At 35.5% G+C, this 19,023-nt stretch overlaps 1 protein-coding gene across 1 annotated transcript in view; it reads right to left on the bottom strand.

The window, feature by feature from the left end:
* LOC308642478 (uncharacterized protein) overlaps positions 1–11,574 on the bottom strand; it is a gene marked incomplete at its 3' end in the record, with an annotated part of 80,997 nt that extends 69,423 nt beyond the window's left edge. The window contains exons 1-5 of the mRNA XM_081281445.1: positions 11,536–11,574; positions 11,105–11,161; positions 9,409–9,507; positions 6,974–7,047; positions 2,100–2,193 (exon numbers count right to left, since the gene is read on the bottom strand). Of these exons, the coding sequence (XP_081137571.1) occupies positions 2,100–2,193; positions 6,974–7,047; positions 9,409–9,463 (223 nt within the window). The 5' untranslated portion in view covers positions 9,464–9,507; positions 11,105–11,161; positions 11,536–11,574. The remainder of the gene's footprint in view (positions 1–2,099; positions 2,194–6,973; positions 7,048–9,408; positions 9,508–11,104; positions 11,162–11,535) is intronic.
* Positions 11,575–19,023: the final 7,449 nt, after the last annotated feature.

The raw sequence follows: 19,023 nt of genomic DNA, 5'->3' as shown, positions 1-19,023 counted from the left end.
AGTTTTCAGGAGAAGGTATACTTATGTGCACATCAGAGAGAGTTTTCTGAGCTAATTAGCCCAGATATGTGTTTTTAGGATAAAAAGTAATACACATATTGCTCAAACTTATGTGAAAAACTGATTATTTTCCAGAATCCCTTGTTTAATCAATAATTACTTTCCTTTTGCACTCTCCTGGGAAGACAGTGGTTCCTCATCCATTGAAAAAAATATACAGTAAAGCTAAAGTGTGCAGACTAGGAGATACTAGGCATATTTCCAAAAAGAAAAGTGTTCTGAAAGTTTTCAGAATTATCAGATATCAATAGACTAGTGTGTTTCAAAGAAATTTGTTAATACAAAAAGAGTATTGTATTGGTGTTGGAAGAGAAAACTTCATAAAAGTTTTCTGGTTAAAAAATGAGTCTGGTGTGGCTTATCTTGACATCTTTTCAAGTAATTACACATAAGTTCCAGATGATCACAACATTTGCTTTCTAGAGTTCAGAATTTACCCAAGCAATATGGTATGTTCCTGGAATGTCCAGGGAAAAGGTTTCTCACAAAGCACCAATAAAATAATGAAATCAACAATATTAAGGATGATAATGAGAATAGTAAGTATGGAAATATTAGCATCCTTTAAAGCAATGAATGCTTCAAAAATGCAACAGTGCTCATCTGAATGACACATGGATGCCTCACACACTGTGATGCCTCTGGATGTAGACGGGGGAAATGGGTAGCTGCAGGTTACTCCGATTCTTCTAGTTGTAACTGATTCCTATCATGGCTGCTTGGGATTTTGAGTTGAAACAGACAAACTGAAAAGAACTGATGAGAATTCTCTCCTGCTCCTCATATTTCCTTGCTAAATTCTATGTAACCTTCCTCACATTCCCATCCCTTTAGCTTTTCCAAAGAAACCCACGGAAGTGGGAGCTTGTCTCCTTACATTTTACATTTTATGTGTGGCTCTTTGCCATGCCTTGTGGCCTGTCAATGATACAGATTTATCTTAGAAATATCTACTCTTCACCTTAGTCTTTGGGTCCCTCCCATATCTAAAGAGACATGCTCAGAATGAAAAGCAAGATTTGTGCTTGCACTTGATCTTGGTTGTGTCTTGAAATGTAGGAACTGATAGTGTTTCTTGCACAGTTCCCAAAAGGATATCCAATGCACAGCTCCAATTCATTTTTTCTACAGATCAGGATCATTTGAATCACCTTAGACTATAATGAACATATAGAAGCTACGACCTGCTCAGTCAGAACAAGATTTTGAACATGGTCGCCAAGAGATGATTCCTAACAGTTGCAGAGTGTCAGTGTGAAATTTGTCCTCTTCTAATTCCTCTAGGTTAATTTGAATGTAGCTCTGGATTCTTCCCTCAAAATAAAGTTTAGAAGAATCTGTAAGCTTTCCAAAGTTAATTTTAGATACTTGTGGATTTGGAAAATGCCCAATAACAATTCCTAATTTTTTCAACTAATCCATTTGCTGTTTCTGCCCTAAAATGTTGCCCTAGTGAGTAGCAACATGTTGCATGTCATTAACTTGTACACCTGCCTAATCATTAGGGTAAGTGAACTTTGCTCTGTGGAAACAGGTCTTCACTTCTCAATTCATTCCCAACTGTGAGTAAGTCAGAAGAGTGGAAAAGTTAAATCCTCTCCATCATTCAGCTTTGGAACTGGAAACACACAAATTCTTTCCACATTTTGAAAACCCTGTTCTTTTCCCTTCTCACATGTTGTTGGGATTTCCTACCCTCTCCTGAGTACCACTGGTTTTTTTTTACTTTTATTCTTTTTGATGATGTGTACTCACTACCTTCATCAGTCTTCATTCCCTCTTTTTTATGACCTTTTCCTTATTTAAATTTCTCTGTGATAAAAGCATGTCTCAATGCAACTCACAGTTCAGTACCTTTATCTATACATCCAATTTAACCTGTGGCTGAAACCTAATGAGATACTCCACTTCTTACATTTTTTTCTTAATCTTTAGTACTTATTTAATATGCACATGTCTTGCACAATTAGTATTTACCAGTGCTCATATTTCTTGGCCATATTCTTTCCAATGTATTTAGTCTTCTATGTGGTTCTTACCTTTTCCAAGTTCACTTATTCCCTTGTTTGTGCTTGCACTGATCTGAACAGATTCAGAAGCAGCACACATCTCCTGATGTTGCTCAGAATCACTCTGGTAATAATAATGACAAAAATGAGTTACATATAGATAATATCATCACTCTTTGCACATCCCCATATTTACATTTGTGCAGTCTTTGAATTGGAGATTAGACCATTACACTTAGTGAAACAACATTTCCTTATGAGGCATGATCTTATGCAGCCCCAATGAAGCTGAGCTCTTGTCTTCATCTAGCTACCCATAGGATAAAACTAGGAAAAATGAAAGAGGAAATGTGTTCTCTGACAACAATCACTGATACGCATATATTCAAAATATCTCACATCAGTGCTTAACTAGCAATGTGTGCATTCTCCTAACAAAACTAATAACACAGTAGAAAACAATCAAAACTCTTTTGAGACTGGAATTTGATGTTATATAGGTTTGAAATTTTAGACATAGGAAGGTTAAATTTAATTTTTTTTAATTTTGCTTGTGGTTGGGCATGATTCATTTATTTGATTGATTTATTTTTATGTGATGCTGAATCAAATCCTGGGTTTCACACATGCAAGGCAAACAGTCTTATCACTAAGCCACAACTGCAGCCTGGGAGGGTTAAATACTTAATGTCAAAATGTAATATTTCATGTGATAGAGACTTTCAAATGTGTCACGTCAAGTAGGAAGAAAATATGCTTGGAATTGTTTAATTTGAGTCATAGAATCTTCCAAAAATTAATATGTTTCAGCAAAGTATTTACTTCATGAAAATTTCATTTTCAAGGAAGAGAAATTTGGAATGAAAATATGTCTACAATAAATGTGGACAAAAGAAAACACTACATTTGGGTAGAGTATGCAAACATCTTCATTGAAGAAAGTCTTGGAATTCCATGGAAGGAAGGCACTATTTAATGACTGAGTATTTTCAGAGATTGGAGCCAGAAAAACTGGTGTATGGCTGCATAATGAATAAGTCAGGCTGTGTGGAAATGCTGGAAAGCCACAACAGAGAACCAGTGATGAGATGAAATACAGAATCCATGGATTTTTTTTAAAAAAGAAATGCATTAATTGAAGAAATACACTGCAGAATGGCCAGGAAAAAGTAGCAGAGCACAAGTAATGATTCTCTCCTTTTGAAGGCTGAGGAGAATCTCACTAACCCAATTAAAAAATGGGAAAAGCAAGAGATACACAGTTCTTAAATCGGGAATTACAAAATGCCCACTAGAATTCAAGGAAATTCCATTCCAAACTTCATTGGCATTTCAGATGCCCCCAGTCAGAATGACATTTTTCAAGTATTCAAATAATAAGTGCAGTTCAGGATGTGGCAGGAAAGTCCAATCCTAGACTGCCAGACTGAAAATTAAGACCTCCACATTGGAAAGCATTATGAAGATTGCGTTAGATTCTAGGAATACAATCCAGCTTTCCCACTCCTTCCAATTAATCCCAATGTATGAATCAGAATGCACACGTGATATATGAACTTCAATTTTAGCACTGCAAGTCACATTTATAGAGTTATAGAACTAATTGATACCCACCAACAAAGAATGGATTACAGAAAACACATGGAATATTCAGCACTGATTTTTTAATATTTATTTTTTATAGTTGTACACAATAACTTTTATTTATTTATTTATTTATTTATTTTTATCCGGTGTTGAGGATTGAACCCACGGCCTTGCACTTGTGAGGTGAGTGCTCTACCACTGAGCCATAACCCCAGCCTCTTCAGCACTGATTTTTAGCAATTTAGTTATTCTTGATAAATCATTATGGCAAAATGATTCCTCATATAGTGTATTAAAATACTGCCTTAAATCTTTCAAACACATAAAATTTAAAGCAGCAAGATCTTCTTAAATGTATAAAAATTATTTTAGAGAGAAAATAGGAAGCTAATATAGATTCCTTTCAACTCAAATACAACATTTTCAGCAAAGGAGAGACTTGGATTTTTGCATGATTTTCAAACAAAGTTAAAAAATACTGCCCAAAATCCTAGGCAGAATTAGATGGTGAGTGCAGGATCTTTTTCACTCTGGTTACCTCACAGAGGTTTTTTTTCCTGGGATAACTGAAAAAACATACATTCCTATTTCAACTTCTATCAGATGAAACCATGGCACAAAACAATGGTTAGGAGGCACCCAAAAGAAGAATTAAAATGGGTTTTAAAAAGAATCTGAGACTAGATCTGCTGAGAGTTCTGCATACCTGCAGCTTGGACCTGTGTTCTGACAAAGATTAAAAAGTCATGGTACTTTCATTGAAATGTGTTGTTTGAAGCTCTATGAATGCTGCATTCTAAAAGCACAAATCAACAGCCACACCAGGGATGGTTAACAATCTCAGCTGAGAGGCATTTGGAGATTTGTTCATAGTTCCAACATACTGGTGCTTACAGAAAGTCTCCTGGGGATTACAATAAAATCCTCAGGGCACACACCTTGGAGAAGAGACCCATTGTAGTGACCCTGTGTGCTGGATCAGAAACCACTGCAGGTCTTGCAGCTTCAAAACACAGAATCTAGTCTCCTTACAGAATGGTAGAAGTTTACCCTGATCAAATGGTGTCAGGGTAGTAATAATTAGAGTGGGATGGAATCTCTCATGAGGAATACATGTGTTGTGCCTGTTGGATAGTTATTTTGAGTAGAGGTCCACAGAACACTATCTCTTGAAATGGTTGTTTAGAATAATGACAGTGAAGGAGAAGTGCTTTTTGAAAATTCAAGTGACAGAAAAATCCAGCAGTGCTGGGGCATTATAAGGTGCAATGGTATTTGTTTTCAGTTCCCCAAAGAAATCACAGATTCTGCAAGCAGGTCATGATTGCTGTGCTGCAATAGGTTGTAAGAAAACCCCTCAGAGATATGGACTCTTGCCCACCTCTACATCACTGACTATAGGAGTCCATCCTTGGAGTGTGCATTACTGAGTAGTTCCCAGGGTTCAAGGACCAGAGTGTTTGTCAGTTTCCATGTTAGATGGGTCCACAACCCTGTGTATATGAACAAGTACTAAGGGTGAGGATTTTTTTCAAATTGTAGAGTTCTCTCATTTCTCTGGGTGAGGTGGGGAACCAACAAGCCTATGAGCTCAGCTTATTCATGCCAATAGCAGGTTAGGCCTTTTGGGGCTAGAGCAAATAATTAAAGAACTGGATTATTTTTGTTTCCCAGAAACCTGCCAAAGTAGGTTTCTAAAATTAGAAATCCTGGACAAACTATCTTCTGTAATGTTAGTATAAGGGAAATCTGAAGCTTTTGCTGTTATTGTTCTTGATATGTTTTTTTTTAATTGGTTGTTCACAACATTACAAAGCTCTTGACATATCATATTTCATACATTAGATTGAAGTGGGTTATGAACCCCCAATTTTACCCCAAATGCAGATTGCAGAATCACGTCGGTTACACATCATTTTGTCTGCTATTGGTATAGAGTTTTCACATTATTTCGTTTTTCACCTTCAATCTTATCTTTTTTCTTAAAATTTCATTCCATTACTGTGTGTGTGTGTGTGTGTGTGTGTTTGGGCGGGTGGGGGGCTGTGCATTCACTATGAAGTGGCCAGTTTAGTTCTCATTTTAATTTTTCTTTTGAGAGAGAGAGAGAGAGAGAGAGAGAGAGAGAGAGAGAGAGAGAGTGTTTTAATATTTATTTTTTAGTTTTTAGTGGACACAACATCTTTGTATGTGGTGCTGAGGATCGAACCCAGGCCACATGCATTCCAGGCAAGCATGCTACCACTTGAGCCACATCCCCAGCCCAACTTTCCTTCATTTTTAACAGAAGTCCTAATAATTGTATTATAACCAAGGCCCTTTTGATTTGCCAGGTAAACATTGTGATTTCCTACTTCATCTCTTCCTTTTGTGGTGTTCTAGAGATGATTTTAAAAGTACATTTTATTTACAGGTGTGTTTTTCTATAAACTGTGATCATTGTTGGAGTTTATTGTTTACTCTCACAGAAATACCTGTGAGTGAAACTGGCATGTGGAAAATGCTGGTTTTCAAACCTGATACTCAGATATAATTCCTGCTAAGGACACATCCCAAAGAGAATCTTGAACACTACAAGGACCCACGTGTAAATGTGGATGAGAACCCATGCAAATGCATGTAAGTCCTTTACATAGTAACACAGATCATATGAGAACAGGAGGCAAACAACCCTTCAGAATTTCATAATTTCCCAAAATAGCATCCAAAATCTTTGGTCTAACCTCACATAAAGAGGTAAAGTAAACATTTTCATAATTTTATTGATTTCTTGCAGACAATGGATAGGAAACAAGTATTCTTTGTACATTAGCAGAAAAATACCCATCCTGAGGTGTTCTCATCCCATTAGGAGAGAGTTTTGTTTCTGATTGCAGCCTGTTCCCTTCCTCAATGGAGACACTGGAAACCTTGGCCTAGATGACAGGTAATGTGAAATTAAATGTTAAGCCTTTGGGAATGAAGATGTTTTTCCATGAATGGATTCAGTGAGTCATTGCCTTTCATGTGTTTCTAGTTTCAACTGGTTATTTCTAAGTCTCCAATTTATCACTCTCCACTTATGGATGGTGCACAGATGCAAACACAAACATTCTTCAAAAATATAGGAACAATGCTAATATAAAGCTTACCTGTAATCAACTTGATTTCTAAAGCTATTTTTATATTAATGATCTGTTAACATCTTTACACTTAAATATTAATTTTTGATGTTTGTATCCCTAAAGAGTGTTCTATGAGTTCAATTCACTTGGCCTAATTGATCTTCTGAGAATGAGAAGAATAGAAGTAATTGGGAATTTGACAAATGCGCATACCTGCTTTTTGCTGTGCCCAGGGCCTTCAAGTCTCTGTTGCTCTAATTGAGATGACTTGCTCAAATGGGACTCTGCTGACAAATGCACAGATTTATTAAACTACTTAGAAAATAATGTAAATGGCAATTAATCCAAGTAAAAAGGAACAGTAGTAATAATCCTATCATTTTACTTTCCTCAAAATACAGTTTCAATCAAGCATAATTTTAGGTGAATATATCTCATGTTTGAAATTTTTATTTTGTTTGCATGTAGGCCTGGGTATTTTTTCCAGGAACATGTATGTCCTTGGCAAGAACTATTGCCTATATATCAAATTCCCTGTCTTAATATTTGGAGACAGGGTGTCTGTAAGTACCAAAGTTGGCTTGAAACCTGACAGGGATCTGTCCTCAGCCTTTTAAGTACCTGCAATTATAGACGTGTCCCTCTGAAGCTAGTACATATCGATATCAATTAGTAGTAATTTTAGTGATCAATGCATCAGAGCACCAATTGGGGTGATACCCTTTGTCACTATGTACAATGCTAAAATAACTCACAGGTTGATCTACTTTAGGTGAAAGTGAATTTCACAGAGAAAAAATATATATTTCTATGGAAATAGGAGGCATCAGAATTTTTACTATCTCTTCTTTTACATATTATATTTAAAGATGTCCTTTGTACATCATTTGTGATATCTTGCAAAAGTGATCACATTTACATCTTTATCAACAAATTTCATAGTTTTTAAAAATTTGTTTTGTTTCTTTTCTTTTTTACTCTTAGGAATCAGTCTGACTTGTGAAGCATTTATGATTATTGCTGTTATTCCTGATGTAAAGTCTTTTTTCTTTTGCTGGGATTTCAACAGACATTTTATAGCTTCCAAACTGGGTAATAAACATGTGACATGTAAAGTATTCATTTTCCTGTCTACTTCCTCATTTCCTGGACTTGAGTGGACTACTTTTATATTATGTAGCAGTCAACATTTTTATTAATTTCCACCACAGTTGAGTTTGTGATAAGAGCCTTAGAAAACAGGTGCTAGCGATGATTTATATTCTAGAGATGAAGATAGTGGAGACTTCAGAAGTGAGATTACCCACCAGAGGCTAGAAATACTCAGAGCTGAAAGGCTGTACATAGAGACAGGGTTTAAATAGGAACATGTTTATGATGATTTAGGGATTGGTGAGAGAAGAGCAAGAGGACAGTGCAGGCAGATAGAGGGAACAAGATAGAGACTGAGGCAAAATTTACATTATAAAAGATTCTAGGAAAGTTAAGATGCTTGGACATTCATGTTCTAAAGAAGGACAATGGTCATATGTGCAGTGTATGCATAAATAACAGGACCATCCTCAGTGCTATGAGCAGGTGATGATGAAGAAGGACCTGTGCATGAATGGAGATGAATAATGAGAAGGCAATAAGTGCATTAGCAAGTTGATGCCAGCTGAATGGAGGGAATATTTCCAGAAATACAGAGGATAGAAAATTGTTGGTGACCTTTTTAGAATGAAGACTAATAATGACATGAACAAAGAAAAAAGGTAGGCCACAGGAATGTATGGTTTTGTACCTCACTGTTACAAAGATTTCAAATAAGAAGTGCAGTAAAGTACAGCTAATGTGAACGTTGCTTTTCTTTACCAAGTAGTTTTTCTTATGGTAACATCTTCCTATGTTCGGGAAACTCCTTTAGGAAGAAGGTGGGCAATTTTCTGAATCTTGGATATATGAAACACACCAGAAAATGAGACAGGTCTGTGGGAGAGGTTCAGTGGGAGATCACTGCTTAGCATGTAAAAGGATCCTGTTCAGTTTTGAGCATTGAGAAGAATAGGAACAAACAAAGAAATATGAGCAAATGTTTCTTTGGTATATGCAAGTATATATTTGATTTATAACTCTTACTCAAAATTTCTGGAAAACTGTACTCCAACAAATGGACATCTATGTGCAAAAAAGGGCCAATAAAAGCAGTAAAATGAATTAAATATGTGTGTTGAGTAAAGCCACAAGACTCAAAGTACTAAAACAAAATCAGGAATATGGGCTCAGTAATATTTACACAGTTGAGTTTTAAAGGAAAAAATCATTTTTGGAATGACCAATTATAGAAAGACATAGGTATATATATACCAGTGTCAAGATGCAGAATGATCTGTAGTCAGAGGAGGAAAGAAGAAGCCTGAGAAATTCAGTGTCAAAGCTGAGTTAAAAATGTGGCAGTGCAAATCTTTAGTGAATCTTATCAGAATCATTTAATACATTTTATTGTGTTTCCTAATCCTCATTTGCATTATAATTAATAATTCCAAATTGTTATGAAATTCCCAGGGAAGATATAATTGTTTGTTCATCATGGAGAGTTTTCTGAGCTAATTAGCTCAGATATATGTGCTGAGAGCATCAGCTAACACCGTCTCAATGTTTGTTCATACCCATGTGGGAAACTGGTGTGTCATCTTTTCCTCTATCCACTCGTTTAACCACCATCAGTTTTACATTTCCTCTCTTGTGTGAAGAAACTGATATAACATCTATGGAAAAAAAAGATGTATGATAAGGCTCAAAGGACTCAGACAAGGCCAACCCAAAGAAAAATTGTTTTGAAAACTTGAAGAGTTATCAGATATCAATAAACCATTGTGATTTCAAGAAATCGGTAAATACATTAAGAGTAATAGTGTTAGTGTTTGAGGAGTAAACTGAATAAAAGTTTCTGGTTAAAATTTGAGTCTGGTGTGGCATATATAGACAGCTTTTTAAGGAATTGCACACAAGTCCCAGATCATCCCAACAACTATCTTCTTTCTAGAGTTCAGAATTTTTCTCAGTAGTACGGTGCATTCCTGGCATGTCCAGGAACATGGTTTCTCACAAAAATCAATAAAATAATGATAAAAGCAAAATATTAAGGATGTTAATAAGAAATGTATAGATGATAATATTAGACTTCTTTAAAGTAAAGAATCCTTAAAAAATGCAATGTTGCTAATCTGAATGACACATACAAATACCTCACACAATGTGGTGCCTACTAAATAAGAAGGGGAGAAATTGGTAGCTGTAGGGTACCCTGATTCTTCCAGCTGCTACTCATCCTTATCATCTTAGCACCAGATTTTGACTTGAAAGCAGACAAACTGAAGAGAGCTGACTAGAATTCTCTCCATTTACTTTTATTTTCTACCTAAATGCTATTTCATCCCTCACTTTCCCTTTAGTTTTTCCAAAAAATCCATAAAGTGGGAGCTTCCCTTTTTTCATTTTACACCCTTTATATGGATCTTTGCCACTATTTGTTGCCTGCCAAAGTAACAGATTTATCTTAGAAATATCATGTCTTCATCTTAGTCCTATGTCCTTTGCACATCTCAAGAGACATGCTCAGAATGAAAGCAAGATTTATGATTGCACTTGATCTGCTTATGTCCTCAAACTGTAGGAATCAATAGCAGTTCTTGCATATTTCCCAAAAGGAGATACAATGCACAGATCCAAATCATGTTGTTTATACATCAGAATCATTGGAATCACCTTAGATTCTAATGGACAATTAGAAGCAAGAGTTTCAAGATGGTGCCCAAAGAATGATTCCTTATAGTTGCAGAGTTCCAGTGTGAAATTTGTCATCTTCAAATTCGTCTAAGTTGATTTCAATGTATCTGTGGATTCTCCCTAAAATGTCCCCACAAATTAAAATTCATAAAGATGTGTAATATCTTCATTGATAATTTTTCATTATTAATTTTAGATTAACTCTAGATATCTGTGGATTTTGGACATGCTTAATTACCATTCATACTTCTTTCTACTTTTACATTCGGTGTTTCTGCACTATCATTTTGCCCTAGGCTGTATCAACATATTGTATGTCATTAAATCATTTGGGGTAACTGAACTTAGCTCTGTGGCAACAGGTCTTCACTCCTCAATTTATTCCCAACTGTGAATAAGTCAAAAAGGGTGGGAAAGTTTTACTTTCCCCTTCACTCAACTTCGGGAATGGAAACATGCAAATTCTTTCCACATTTTGAAAACCCTGTTCTTTTCCCTTTTCAAGTGTTGTTGAAATTTCCTACCCTATCCTGACTACCATTTACTCTTTCTATTTTTTTTACTATATGTACTTACTGCCTTTCTCAGTCTTCACTCCCCCTTCTTCTGTTGTTTTCCTTATTTCAGATTTACCTGTTTAATATGGTATTATGTAAAAATGTGGATGTGTAACTGATGTGATTCTGCAACTTGTATTTGGGGTAAAAAATGGGAGTTCATAACCCACTTGAATCAAATGTATGGAAGATGATATGTCATGAGTTATGTAATGTTTTGAACAACCAATAAAAAAATTTTAAAAAAATGCAATTCACAATGCAATTCCTTAAGCAATACATTCAATTCAACCTGTGGCTGAAAAGTAATGAAATACACCATTTCTTATATTTATTTAACCCTACTATTTATTTTAATAGACATATTTCTTGAACAAATACTGTATACCAGTGCTCATGTTTTTTGACAATGCCCTTTACAATGTATTTTGTATTCTATATGGTTCTTACCTTGTCCATGTCCATTTATTGTCTTTGTGCTTGGTTCAAACATCCTGGACCCACAAGCAGCACACACCTTTTGATGTTTCTCAGAATCACTCTGGTAAAAATAATGACAATAATAAGTTTCATATAGCTTTCTGCATCCCTCTCTGACCATCGTTATATTTATAGTTAGGAAGACATTGAAATTGCAGATTACACCATTACATTTTCTGCAACAATATTTCCATGTGAGACACAATTTCACATGCTGTCCTGATAAAGCTGAGCTCCTCTCTTCATCTGGCTACTGATGGGGAACATCAGGAAGAATGAAAGAGGAAATGTATTCTCTTACACCAAACTCACTGATATGCATATACCCAAAACAACTAACATCAGTGTTTAATTAGTAAGCTCTGCATTCTTACTCAAATCTAAAGAGTTGAAAAATTATTTAAAATGCTTTTGTGAATTAGATTTCATGTTTTACAGATTCAATATTTCTAACAATGAAGGGCCAATTGTTTTATTGATTTATATGATACTTGTTATGATAAGACCCTTCCAATGGGTCACCTCCAGTAGGAAGAAAATACTCTTGGACTTGTTTCATTTGAGTCTCCAGAGACTTCCAAATATTTACCTCATTGAGTACTAAAAGAAGAGTCAATAAGAGAATGTATCTATTTTGTATTCTAACTTGTTACATATGACAGCAGAATGATTACAATTCATATTACACATAAAGAGCACAATTTTTCATATCTCTGGTTGTATATATAGTGCATATTTTATGTGAACAAAGAAGCACACTCAATTTGGTTATTAGAGTATGCAATACTTTTCATGAAGAAGGAACTAAAAGGAATTTCAAAACCGTAAGGCAGTAGCATAGCATCACACTGAGTTTCTTGACTGACTACTTTCAAAGTTTGGAACCAGAAAAACCGATGAATCTGTATAATGAATAAGATAGCCTGTGTGGAAATACTGGGGACTCTCAACAGGAATCAGTGACCAGATGAACACACATGTGCCTACACACCATGTAGGGTCAAGCCACTCAGCTGACAGGCATTTCAAGTTCTTGTCCATATTATCACCACACTGATATTGTAGACACCATCCTGGAAATTACAATAAAATCCTGAGTGCAAACACCTTTGAGAAGTGTTCCATTGTAATACCGCTGTGGGCAACACAGAAATCATGGCTTTTAAAACAAGAGGTGCATTCATAGAAGAAATAGATGGCAACAGTGCCAGGGAAAACTAGTGATGTGCAAGCAATGAATTCCCCCTCTAGAGGGTTGAGGAGAGTCTCACAAACCCAATTAGGCAATGGCAAAAAGCAAGAAATAGGAAGTTCTCAAATCAGGAATTACAAATTGTTCACAGATATATCACATTTGGTCAACATCGTGCCATGACTTTATTATCTTTTATTGCTGAGTAAAATTCCATTGTGTATATATGCCAGATTTATTTCCATTCATCTACTAAGGTCATCTAGATTGGCTCCACAATTTAGCTATTGTGAATTGTGCTGCTATAGGAGGGGGAGTAAGGGAGGAATAGATGAACTCCAGATAAGGCAGAGGGATGGGAGGGAAAAGAAAGGTGCAGGGAGTTAGTAAGGATGGTGGACAGTGATAGACATCATTATCCAAAGTACATGTATGAAGACATGTATGAATTGGTGTCAACATACATTATATACAACCAGAAATATGAAAAATTGTGCTGTACATGTGTATTAACAGATTTAATGCATTCCACTGTAATTTATTTTTTAATCAATGAAAAAGAAATATCATTTAAATCTGAATTGATATTTCAGATGTCCCCAGTAGAATGACATTTATCAAGTAGTCAAAAAATACATGCAGTGCAGGATGTAGCAGGTAAGTCCAATCCTATACTGCCAGACTGAAAATTAAGACTTCCACACTAGAAAGCATTTTGGAGATTTCTCAGGATTCTAAGAATACGACTGCCATATGACCCAACTTTTCTACTTTTCGATCAGAACCCCAATGTACCAAAACCAGAATGCACATGTGATTTATGAATGTTGCTGTTTTAGCACTGCAAGTCAAGATTATAAAGTTATGGAACTAACTCTGATACCCACCAACAGTAAAATTTATTAAAAAAAAAAAAGATACTTAGCACTGAATAAGTAGCAATGAATAAGTAGCAATATACTTATTCATTGTACCCCACTATGTCAAAATGAATCCCAACTCTTTATATGAATTCAGCACCCTAAAATATTCTAATATACAAAAGGCACAACAGCAAAATCTCCTTAAGTATATAAAGAAAAATATTTTAGTAAAAATAGGAAATTAATGTAGATTCCTCTCAGTTCAAATACAACATTCTCAGCAAAGGAGGGAGGTGAATTTTTAAGGTGAATCAACCAGTATTCAAAATAATGCCAAATATTCTAAGCAATATTCAAGAGCCTCTTCGCCCAATGCACATTATCCATACTTTTTTCACAGATTTCAGAAAAAAATTTCATTCCTATTTTTTAATAAGATGGACCTCTGTCACAGACAGTGGTTAATGGAGGTACTCACAACAAGTATTAGGGTGGTATAAAACTGAAACTGAGACATAGATCTGTTGATAGCTCTGGGTGGCTACATTTTAGTTCTGTGGTCCGCCTAAAGATTAAAAGTTCATGTTGTTTGATTTTCTGTGACAGCAAGTGCCAAGGTAAAACAAGATACATGTGCCTACACACCATGTAGGGTCAAGCCACTCAGCTGAGAGGCATTTCAAGTTCTTGTCCATATTATTGCCATACTGATATTGTAGACACCATCCAGGGAATTACAATAAAATCCTGAGGGCAGACTCCTTTAAGAAGTGTTCCATTGTAGTAACTCTGTGGGCAAGATCTGAAACCACTGCATGTTTGAACTTCCCAGATGCATAGCCAACTCTCCACACAGAATGGTGGAGGTTCACCCTCTTCATATGTTCTCAGGATAGTGAGAGGAATGGGCTGAAAATTCTCATCAGGAATACATGTGTTGTGTCTGTTGGACAGTTAGTTGAATAGCATTTCATAGAGCACTGCCTCTTTAAATAGGTGGTTTAGAATAACAATTTTGAAGGAGAGTGCTTTTTGAGAATTCAAGTGACAGAAGAATCCAGCAGTGCTGGGGCATTGTCAGGTGCAATGGTATGTTCCTTCAGTTCCCAAAAGATTCTGCAAGCAGGCTATGACTGCCATGCTCCAATAAGTTGCCAGAAACCCCTTCAGAGACATGGAATCTTGCCCACGTCTAGACCACTGACTTCAGAAATCCATCAGGTGGTCTGCATTACATACTGGTCCCTAGGCTCCATGAACCAGAGTGTGTGTCAGGAAGTTTCCACATTAGATAGACCCACATGTCTGAGTAGATTAACAAGTAATGATGGTGAGATTCTCCTTGAAATTGCTAAGTTCCCTCAGCATTCTCTGTATGTGGTGAGAGACAAAGGAGCAGAGAAGCTCAGCTTATTTATGCAAATAACAGGTTAGTCCTTTTGGAGCTAGAACAAATAAAGTGTTGAATAATAGTTGTTTCCCAGAAACCCCCAAAGTTATGTGTGAGTAAACTTAGAAATCCTGGACAGAAATATCTTCTTTTCTACTATGTTAATATTAGAGAATCTCAAGCTTTTGCTCTTATTGTTTTTGATATTTTTGTTTGATAATTTTTATGAGTTTTCCATGTTATTTATTTTTCTCTTTCTATTTATTTGAGAGTTTTATTCCATTCATTTATTTTTTTTTTGTTATTAGCCAGAGACAATTTTAATTCTCATTTGAAATATTTTCATTTCTCATTTTTATTGCATTTTTTCCTTTTCTCCTATTCTGACTCTGCTTATTCTCACCACTTTCCCTCTACTTACTTTTTTGAAATATGCTCCAATAATTAGATTATAACCAGGACATAATTTTTTTATGCAGGTAAACCTTTTTATTTCCTACTCCATCTCTTCATTTTGTGCTATTCTGGAGATCATTTAAAACATAATATTTTATGTACAGTGGATACATATTTTGGTTTATGCTGTGATCATTATTGGAGTTTATTCTCTCCTGACAGGAGCCAATGTGAACTTGGTGTGAAGCAAATTGACCTACAAAGCTGTGTCAGGTTCAGCATTGCACTGGAGATGGGTGGACCCACTGGAGCCACACAGCTACACAGCCTTTCAGAGTTGGGTGTGGCCTGTTAAGATGCCAAATCAACTTCATTGCTGTAAGAATCCTAACACACCAAAAAGCAATATTTCTCCTGCTAAAAACTTATCTCTGCCTTTGATCTACTCTCCCTTAAAGAAACAACTTGATCCTTTTTCTAGTTGTTCGGTTCCAGCTTTTACTGGGATTGGGGAGCATTTCAGGAGCTTTGCTTTCCTTTTCAAACTTAATTTCTGGCTCTGTCTCTTATTTATTTACTAATTATTTGAGACTTTCTTTTTCCCAGGTGGCTTACACCTTCTGAGCATGAAACTACCCTGGCAGGGTGATGGCGGCTCTGTGATATTTTCCCCTTACAGAGATACTTGTGAGTGAAAGTAACATGTTAAACATGCTCATTTTTCAGATGTGATCCTCATCTATAAACCTTGTCCAGGAAACATCCCAAAGAGAAACTTGCACACTACAAGTACCCACGAGACACTATGGAACAGAAATCCATTCTAATGCATGGAAATCCACCATCTATTAACACAGATAACATGAGAACAGAGGAAAAATACACCTCCAAAATTTCATAATTTCTCAATAATTATATCCTAAATACATTAGGTCTAAAAACAACTAGATACTAAGAAAAAATATGTTTAATAAGTGAATTGATTTCTTGAAGGGAAAGGACATAAAATCAATAGAAACTGTATGTATATTAACAGAAAAGTACCCATCCTGAATCATTCTAATTCCCTTATTAGAAGGGAATTAGTAGGTTGCCCTTATTCTTCCAGGCTCCACTAGTTCCAATCATCTCTCCATCAGATTTTGATATGAAATGAGACAAACTGTAAAGACCTGAAGACTAATCTCTCCATTTACTCATATTTCCTAGCTAAATTTTATGATTCCTCCTTCATTTTTTCTTCCCTTTAGCTTTTCAAAAAGAACCCTAGAGTGAAGGCTTGTTTCTTTCCATTTTACATTCTTTGAATGGATTTTTGCCACTTTCTTTCCTGGCAATGTAACAAATTTATCATAGAAATATAATTTCTTCATCTTAGTCTTTTGAGTCCCTCTCAGTTCTCAAGATACATGTTTAGAATTAACTCAATATTTATCCTTGCAATTGATCTGCTTGTGACCTAAACTGCAGGAATCCACAGCTGTTCTTGCATATTTCTCAAAAGGACATGCATTCCCTGTCTGAAAAAGATGTTGCCTGAGGACCAGGATCTTTGGAATAACTATAGAATGTAATGGACATGGAGAAGGAAAGACTTGCTCAGTCTGAATGAGATTTTGGACATGATCCCCAAGAGATGATTCCTTACATTTTCAGAGTTCCAGTGTAAAATTTGTCAGCTTCCAATTCCTCTGAGTGAATTTGAATATATCTCTGGATTTTACCTTAGGTTGTCCCTTCCAAGTCATGTTTAGAAGAATCTGTAATCTTTCTTGAACATTAATTTTAGATACCTGTGTGTTTGGGGAATGCTCCGCAACTATTTGTACTTCTTTTGCCTTTTCCACTTGCTGTTTCTTCCCCGTGTTTTTGTCCTAGGATGTAGCAAAATGTTGTCACTAAATTTTGTACATGCCTAATCATTTATGGTAAATAAACTTAGCTTTGTGGCATCAAGTGTTTACTCCTCAATTCATTTCCAAGTGTGAATAAGTCATGAAGTTTCAGAAAGATGTACTCTCCCCTTCATTCATCTTTGTAATTTGAAACTCACAAATTCTTCCCACATTTTGAAAACCCTGCTCTTTATCTTTCTTATATGTGGCTTGAGTTTCCCACCCTCTCCTTGGTAAAACTTATTCCTTTTTTTCTTTTTGACTGCATGTACTCACTGTCTTTCTTAGTCTTCATTACATCTTATTCTTTATTTTTCATTATTTCAGATTTACCTGTGATAGAAGCAGGTCTTAAATGCAACTCACAATTGTATTCATTTATCAATACTCCCAATTTAACCTGTGAATGAAACCTATTACGATGCCACTTCTTATCTTCCTTTTTCCTTGCTAGCTATTTAATAGACATATTCTTTGAACAGTTACTCTATGCTAGTGCTCATATTTTTTGGGAATACTCTCTCTATTATATTTTGTATCATATGTGTATCTTACCTTTTACATATCCTTTTATTCTTTTTTTTCTGGTTGAATGGAATGCACCAAATAGACAATAAGTACACTCCTCATTATCTTGCTCAGAATCACTCTGTTAAAAATAATGGCAGTAATGAGTTACATATAGATTTCATATCACTCTTTAGACACCACCATGTTTATAGATATGAAGTAATTGCAATTGGAGATAAGACCATACTTTGTGCAACAGTACTTTCCAAATGAGACACTATCTTATGCATTCCAGGTGAAGCTGAGATGCTTTCTTCATCTGGATTCTGCTGGGGTAATACCAGGAAGAATTAAGAGAGAATGTTTTCCCTGATAACAAACACTGATATGCATATATCTAAAACAATTTAAATCAGTGCTTAACTAGCAAACATACTCAGCAATACTACAAACACAATAAAAAATTTATTTAAAACTCTCTTGAAAAATGGACTTAATATTATACAGATTCAACATTTTAAATAATAAAGGGCCATTATTTAGTGTTAAAATTGATGTTAAGAGATTTTCAAATCTGTCACTTTGTGTGGAAATAAAACACACTTGGACTTGTTTGAGTCACCAGAGCTTGGAAAACATGAATGCCATTTAGAAAAATATATATAGTCAAAAATTTATTTTAAAAGGAGAGAAATTCAGAATGAAAATGTGTCTATATTTTATGTAAACAAATGGGCACACTCAATTTGGTTAGAGTATGCAACACTTTCCATTTAAGAATAACTAAAAGGAATTCCAAGAAAGGAAGACACTAGCAAAGTATCATGCTGTGTTTACTGTCTGAATATTTTCAAAGATTGGATCCAGGAAAATGGTTCTATGGCTGCATAATAAAAAAGACAGGCTGTGGGGAAACACTGGAATGCCATGACCCAGAGCCAGTCAACAGATAAAACACAGAATCATGGCTCTTAAAAATCGAAATTCATTTGTAGAAAGAATAGGCTGCAGCTGTGCCAGGGAAAACAAACTGGATAGAAGAGAGGAATCTTGCCTCTGGTGAGCAGCAGAGAATCTCACCCACCCAATTAGGAAATGACAAAAAGCAAGAGATGGTTCTGAAATCAGGAATTACAAATTGCCCACAGACATACCACATTTGGTCAACATCTAGCACTCAAGGAAATACCATTCAAAATGGCATTAACATTT

The sequence above is a fragment of the Spermophilus citellus genome (genome assembly GCF_964194105.1).
Source record: "Spermophilus citellus genome assembly, chromosome: 1".
Lineage (NCBI taxonomy): Eukaryota > Metazoa > Chordata > Mammalia > Rodentia > Sciuridae > Spermophilus > Spermophilus citellus.
This window is presented reverse-complemented; position numbering and strand designations above follow the sequence as displayed.